This window comes from Procambarus clarkii, chromosome 8 (genome assembly GCF_040958095.1).
Source record: "Procambarus clarkii isolate CNS0578487 chromosome 8, FALCON_Pclarkii_2.0, whole genome shotgun sequence".
Taxonomy (NCBI): Eukaryota; Metazoa; Arthropoda; class Malacostraca; order Decapoda; family Cambaridae; genus Procambarus; species Procambarus clarkii.
The window spans coordinates 47,949,706-47,957,283 of NC_091157.1; the positions used below are offsets into that span (position 1 = coordinate 47,949,706).

Genomic DNA, 7,578 nt, shown 5'->3' on the forward strand with positions numbered 1-7,578 from the left:
CACACACGCACACACACACACACACACACACACACACACACACGCACACACACACACACACACACACACACACACACACACACACACACACACACACACACACATCGTGCCTCACAGGTTTAATAGAATTTTATGACCAGGCAACGAAAATTAGGCAGGAAAGAGAAGGGTGGGCCGACTGCATTTTCCTGGATTGCCAAAAAGCCTTTGACACAGTACCCCATAAAAGGCTGTTAAAAAAGTTGGAGCAACAGGCAGGAGTAAAAGGGAAGGTGCTCCAGTGGATAAGGGAGTACTTAAGCAACAGGAAACAGCGAGTAACGGTGAGGGGGGAGACATCAGAGTGGCGAGATGTCACCAGCGGAGTCCCACAGGGCTCAGTACTTGGACCCATCCTGTTTCTAATATATGTGAACGATCTTCCAGAGGGTATAGACTCATTCCTCTCGATGTTTGCTGATGATGCAAAAATTATGAGAAGAATCAAGACGGATGAAGATAGACAGAGACTACAGGATGACCTGGATAAACTGGAGGAATGGTCTAGAAAATGGCTGCTAAAGTTCAACTCGGGAAAGTGTAAGGCGATGAAATTAGGCGAAGGGAGCAGGAGGCTGAACACAAGGTATCATCTGGGAGGGGAAATCCTGCAAGAATCAAATAGAGAGAAGGATCTGGGGGTTGATATCACACCGAACCTGTCCCCAGAGGCCCACATCAAAAGAATATCATCAGCGGCATATGCTAGACTGGCCAACATAAGAACTGCCTTCAGAAATTTGTGTAAGGAATCTTTCAGAACCCTGTATACCACTTATGTAAGACCAATCCTGGAGTATGCAGCTCCAGCCTGGAGTCCATACCTAGTTAAACACAAGACAAAGTTAGAGAAGATTCAGCGGTATGCCACCAGGCTCGTCCCGGAACTTAGAAGATTGAGCTACGAGGAAAGGCTAAAGGAGCTGAACCTCACATCCCTGGAAAACAGAAGAGTAAGGGGAGACATGATAACCACCTACAAAATTCTCAGGGAAATTGACAGGGTGGACAAAGACAAACTCTTCAGCACGGGTGGGACACGAACAAGGGGACACAGGTGGAAACTTAGTACCCAGATGAGCCACAGAGACGTTAGAAAGATTTTTTTCAGTGTCAGAGTAGTTAATAAATGGAATGTACTAGGAAGTGATGTGGTGGAGGCTGACTCCATACACAGTTTCAAATGTAGATATGATAGAGCCCAGTAGGCTCAGGAATCTGTACACCTGTTGATTGACAGTTGAGAGGCGGGACCAAAGAGCCAAAGCTCAACCCCCGCAAGCACAATTAGGTGAGTACAATTAGGCGAGTATACACACACACACACACACACACACAGGCCAGAGGTACAAAACATTAAGATCCACACAAAAACACATACTAGTACTGAAGTACTCTACTGGAATACACGCGCACGCAATCGCACGCAAATCCTTCTAAACACACAAACTGAAGCAGGAGTTGAGCAATAATTATCAAGACGAATCAATTAGGTTAAAGAGACCATATTATGAAGACTTTCTACAGCCTTTTACATATTATCCATATTATCCCTCGCCATTATGATCATGGAGCGACGCTTTGGATAACGAAACAGTTTTCTCCCTCAACAGAGGCGCTAATGACTGGGGTTAACTAACTGGTTCAGTCTTAGAAGACACCTTGTACCAGGTCCAGTCTTTGGAGTCTTTAAGTACCGTTACTTAGGAGGTTACCATGTGTGTGTGACTGCTAGTTCTCAGTAGGTGAGGAGCTAGAAATGCGTTGTTTTAGCTCTAGTGTCAGAACCACTGATACTAGTGCTGAACCCCGGTTCTGAACCACTGATACTAGAACTGAACCACGGTTCTGAACCACTGGTACTCAATAGTCCCAGACGAGTACAGTATTTAGTAGGATTTAGCGGCGCATCGAATGTACATTTTCATTACAACTTGTTTAGGGTGGTCTTGCTTGATGCTAAGCTAGCGCATTTTTGCGAGGTCTAAACACGCGGTCGTCCCTTGCGCTACATACACACGCACGTGCGTGCACACAAACACACTTGCGTGCTCACGAACGCACGCGCTACGTAACTTGGCCTATGCGTTAGGTTCCTCTTGTACTGTGCTCCCAGAAACCTTTTTTTTACCGAATTGAACATTCATTAGTTTAATTGGATAGACTAACTAACTACTCCTCTCTCCAATTAACGAACGCTTTCCGCCTTGTTCCACTGATATTCATTGACAAAAAACAGTCTTCTATTGGTCGTGTCAGTCCCTATTCCCCCTCTCCACCCCCTCCAAACTACCATATCTTCTGACATACCTTTTCTATGGTGCCCAAAAGCCATCCATCATTCCTTTTCAGGCTGCGTTTGTAGTGTCCCTTTTTTTGTTATTCCTTCGTTAAATTACTTTTCACTTAAACACATCACGGACACAGTTAACTTTCTGCGCCACGTTAGTATTGTGTGGGATTAACATCGGCTCAAGTGTCTTAACATCAATAATATTAGACCATTTGGTCACCATTTGGTCCGGGAGACATCTCCCGTCACGCAGGGTGCAGTTGCGCCTCCACAGATCTCCAGTATCATCTTTTGATACTGGTAATGGCTCAAAAGGGCCACCACTTACGGGCTATTCATGCCCGTGCCACCTCATGGGTGGCTTAATCTTCATCAATCAATCAATCAATAATATTACTTGGGGAAATATATTTTTGCTCTGATCTGGTTTATTGCACATCTTGCAGGCTCGCTGGTCATGCAACAGTCGTTAGTTAACACTGAGAACCACCAGTTGGTTCTACCACTTCATTGTACCATTGATAGGTCATTGGTAGTAGAATGCAGTGAGATTAACATACAAGAAAAGCATCTTAATTTATACGGTTCTGGCAAGACAAATCCCAAAACTCCACATTGGTGACGCTATCAACCACAGTCAAAATACCGACGGTTTGATTGGACGCTTTGATTGATTGATTGAAGATTAAGCCACCCAAGAGGTGGCACGGGCATGAATAGCCCGTAAGGATGCTTTGAGACCGAGCACCGTACGACTTAAGCCGTTCCAAAAGACACTATCCCAACCCTGGGTGTTCGAAATGTTCCCCCCACCCCCTCATTTTCCCCTCATTTGTCATACCAGCCATTGTCTCGCTTCACACAGTTTTCCTGTAGCTTTTCATCTGTGGGGAAACTCACACATTTCTATGACAACCCTCATGCTATATGTGCAAGATAATTTCCGCTATAGTATTAAGCCCCTTGTAACTGTCCTTATTATCGTCATTTTCTTACAATATAAATAGCAATAGAGTGTAAACTTATATATATATATATATATATATATATATATATATATATATTATATATATTATATATATATATATATTATATAATATATATATATAATATATATATATAATATATATATATAATATATATATATAATATATATATATATATATATATATATTATATATATATATATATGTATATATATTATATATATATATTATATAATATATATATATAATATATATATATATATATATATATGTATATATATATTATATATATATTATATATATATATTATATAATATATATATATAATATATATATATAATATATATATATAATATATATATAATATATATATATATATAATATATATATATATATAATATATATATATATATATTATATATATATATATATTATATATATATATTATACATATATATACATATACAGCACTTCTGGTTGGAAAGTGAACACCCCTAGCCTCGGAGAAAAGCACACACGGCATTAAAGGGGATTTTTAGGTCCCCTCTTGCACATTCTTATTGTTTTAAATCTTATTGTTTCGTAATTACAATTATTACTTAACCTATTATAGGTATAGGTTAAGTAATAATTGTAATTACTAAGCAATAAGATGCTTATCTTAACATACTAAGAAGGTTAGGTAAGGTCGGTGTTTTCTATGAAGCTTTTCAAGGTAAACTAGTATGTTTAGTATGTCACATATGCACGTATTTAATAAGTCAATATTGACTGTAAGAAAGTGCGAGAACGGGTTGGTCTTACATATAACATGTGTGTGTGTGGGCGATAATATGGGTCCTCATCTTCCCAGAAGTGGTTTATCAACTTATATAATGTATAGTAGTCGATCCCCCCTATAGCTTCTTAACCTTTCGTTCTTTCTTTTCTTTCCTAGCAGCCTCCGGAGGAATCTGGCTTAGCTCAACGTGGCAACGCCGCTACCCACAGCGCGGCGCTACCCCAGCTGCCCGGCCAACAGCACCAGTTGGGCATGAACGGCATGAGTCTGGGTGGTGCGGGCAACGGGCCGGGCACGTCAGGGATGATCTTGCCTACCCCGCTGGGGGACCGTGGCCCACTGGGGGACCGTGGACCCCTGGGGGACCATCAACTGGGGGTCGGCGAGGGTGTTCTCAAGGCCCCCTCGACTGCGCCTCAACAGGCGAACAGCTCCAATCAGGCGGTGGCCGACGATGCTTCTAGCGGCTACGGAAGTCCCGACTCTCTAACGATGGAGGACCGATGAGACGCGGCCGGGAGGGGGCGCAAACGTCGACGAACATGACCAACACAGCCTCCATCGCACCACCTGCCGCAGGTACCGCCGCAGATGTCGCCAATGCCGCACGCATCGTCATCGCAGGCGCCGCAGTTTCCTTTCCAAATGCCGCAAATGCTGCCGCCTCACCTGTCGCAGCTAACGTCACCAATGATGCCACTGCCACCGATGCATCAGCAACACCGGCGGCCGCAGGTGGCGCTACCGCAGGCGGCGCTGCCGCACCCGCTACACTCCCAATCAGCGGAGATGTTCCGGGCAGTGGCAGGCCAGCCGCAGCATCAGTGGCGGCCGCCGTTTTGATCAGCGACGCAGGCGCCAGAAGCATTTGTACTGCAACGCTGCTCTACCGGCGCGCGTGTCTGCAACCACTCTAGCAATGGCCAATGGCCTCGTTAAGTCATAACGCAACTGGGTCAAACGGCAATGGTAGCGATGGAGGGCCGTGTTGATTGGTATTTACCCTCGCGAGTAAAGCCCCCCTCCCCCCCCCCCCAAGGTCTGTCTCTCAATCTGTCCCGAATACAACTCAAAACTCCTGCAAATCAATCACCAAGTAAAATTTTGATCAACAATCAACATTTTATAACGGCAGAAGCCCCCCCCCCCGCCTCCCGTTGAGGAAACGGCCGTTGACACACGATTTCTCGCAAACAGAAGCAAAGGACCGCTAAAAATAATTTTTGTAACACTCTGTTATGTGATATGTAAAGCATTATTGTAAAGAGGTGAAAAAGCCTCAAAAAGAAACATGAGTAATATTATTTGTATATATAATCTTAAGGGTATTGTGTGAGATTACAGACTCCCCCCCCCCTCCTCGTCCCCCCCCAAGTTGCATGTACAGTGACGGAAAAATCTTCCTATCTTGGTGTGCCATAAAGACCTACTTTTTAGCAGTTAAACTTAGTTTTTTCGTCCCTATGAGCCTTCGGGGCTTATCACGTTACAGCCTCGAAAACTGGAAAGCTGTGCTAGTCAAAAGTGAGAGGGGGGGGGGTGAAAGCGAAGCAAAGTGGAGGAACATAAACAGAAAACAAGAACAATTGCACAATGTGTTTGTGTGTGTGTGTGTGTGTGTCCTTGCTATAGGCTCTGGAGAATGAGGGGTGTAAAATCGGCCCACTTCAACCCAAGTGTCTCACCCCCTTCAAGTCACTAACGGAAACATTTTCGGGGGGCAACAGCTTGTTTGTGTGTTCTCCCAAATTAACGAAAGTCGTTTCGTAACAAAATATACTAAAGAAACTATACACGAGCAAGCAAGTAGCACCGGACAGGTTGACTGTATATATATTATGCACAATTGCTTTCACCAACCTGATTCTGGTTTCCCATTTTTCTACACACCTAGTCGCAGCTCACACAAATTTACACTGTATTTCAACGTGGTTTTTGCAAGATCAAACTGCACTTGCCCTCCTCTCATCCCTCTGCAAGCTGTTAGTGGAAAAAAAGTCTTAAAGACCGACGTGACCAAGGTAGCAGGTTTCAAACACCTAAGACTCAAGGGTAACCAGTTAAGTGCAGGCGATGAGTCACAATAACGTGGCTAAAGTATGTTGACCAGAATACACACTAGATGGTGAAGGGACGACGACGTTTCGGTCCGTCCTTGACCATTCTCAAGTCGATTGTCACAATCGACTTGAGAATGGTCCAAGACGGACCGAAACGTAGTCGTCCCTTCACCGTCTAGTGTGTGGTCTGGTCAACTAACCAGTTAAGTGTCAGCTGAGAATTATCTTGGATTGCGTTTAACTAGAGACCTGGGGCCAGATTCCCAAAGCATTTACGCAAGTACTTATGAACCTATACATCTTGCCTCAATCTTTGGCGGCTTTGTTTACAAGTATTAAACAGTTAATGAGCTCCGAAGCACCAGGAGGCTGTTTATAACAATAACAACAGTTGATTGGCAAGTTTTCATGCTTGTAAACCGTTTAATAAATATAACCAAAGCCGTCAAAGATTGAGAAAAGATGTATACGTTCGTAAGCACTTGGGGTAACTGCTTCGTGAATCTAACCCCTGAAGGAAGGTTTGACTTAAATTTTCGTACGATCAAGGAAGGAAGGATGTCCATCCTTCCTTCGCTTGTAGGAAGGATGAGTACAGGGCGAGTGAGAGACCTCTCAAGACTATCGTTGACCCACAGTAGATGTGATACTTGTGGAGAGCTCATACAAATATGTGAGTGAGTGAGTGAGTGAGTCAATATTCCATACACAAATATAATATCTCTCTGCAGATACTGGAAGATGGAATTTTTATTACTTTCTTTTTGACTTGTCTAATGTTATGGTGTTTGGTGGAGAGTGGATGGTACCGTTATGGCTGTTTTCTCATTCTTGTTGTTCATTTACTGTATGTACAAAGTTTAAATGTTATCATCAAGGACATTAAATGATTATAATAATTATAAACTGTTTCCATAATTATGTTTCATTCTATTTAGTTTTTAAACTTTACTAAAAGTTACTTAACTTTTAAGATTGTGTAGAAACAATCTTAACTCTCTTCGGGATCATTTTTTTTTCCTCTCTCTAATGGTTCACCGGTGTTACTTCTTGATGTTACTTACGGCTACTTTTGGGTGTGCGACGAGTGTGTTACTGTGAGAAGCTGGAGCACCTACTTACACACTTATTTTTTTTGTAACTTTTCCCTCTAAACATTAACCTCATTTGAACAAATCCACAAGGGCCGTGACGAGGCTTCGAACCTCCGTCCTACGATGCTCATTTGTTAAATCTTATTTCGAACAATAATGACGAGGAGTGTTTGGCAGCAGACTCACAACGCAATGCACCCTAACAAGTGCACAGCATCCAGCAGTTAACACACCACAACAATAACCTAGCGAACTGCGTTTCGGAAGCTGTTTCAAACGCGTCTGCCTCTACTCTCTCTCTCTCTCTCTCTCTCTCTCTCTCTCT

General features: G+C 42.9%; 2 protein-coding genes across 7 annotated transcripts in view; both read left to right on the top strand.

Moving 5' to 3' along the window:
- LOC123759666 (uncharacterized) overlaps positions 1–7,065 on the top strand; it is a 364,501-nt gene extending 357,436 nt beyond the window's left edge. For 4 of the 6 annotated variants that reach the window (XM_069318051.1, XM_069318040.1, XM_069318034.1 and 1 more), the window contains one exon: positions 4,256–7,065. In XM_069318051.1, the coding sequence (XP_069174152.1) occupies positions 4,256–4,606 (351 nt within the window). In that variant the 3' untranslated portion in view covers positions 4,607–7,065. The remainder of the gene's footprint in view (positions 1–4,255) is intronic. The other 2 variants (XM_069318055.1, XM_069318068.1) reach the window with 1 other exon arrangement.
- On the top strand, positions 4,642–5,016 carry LOC138361123 (RNA-binding protein 24-like). Its single transcript, XM_069320565.1, has one exon. The coding sequence runs from the start codon at positions 4,642–4,644 to the stop codon at positions 5,014–5,016; it is 375 nt and encodes a 124-aa protein (XP_069176666.1).
- Positions 7,066–7,578: the final 513 nt, after the last annotated feature.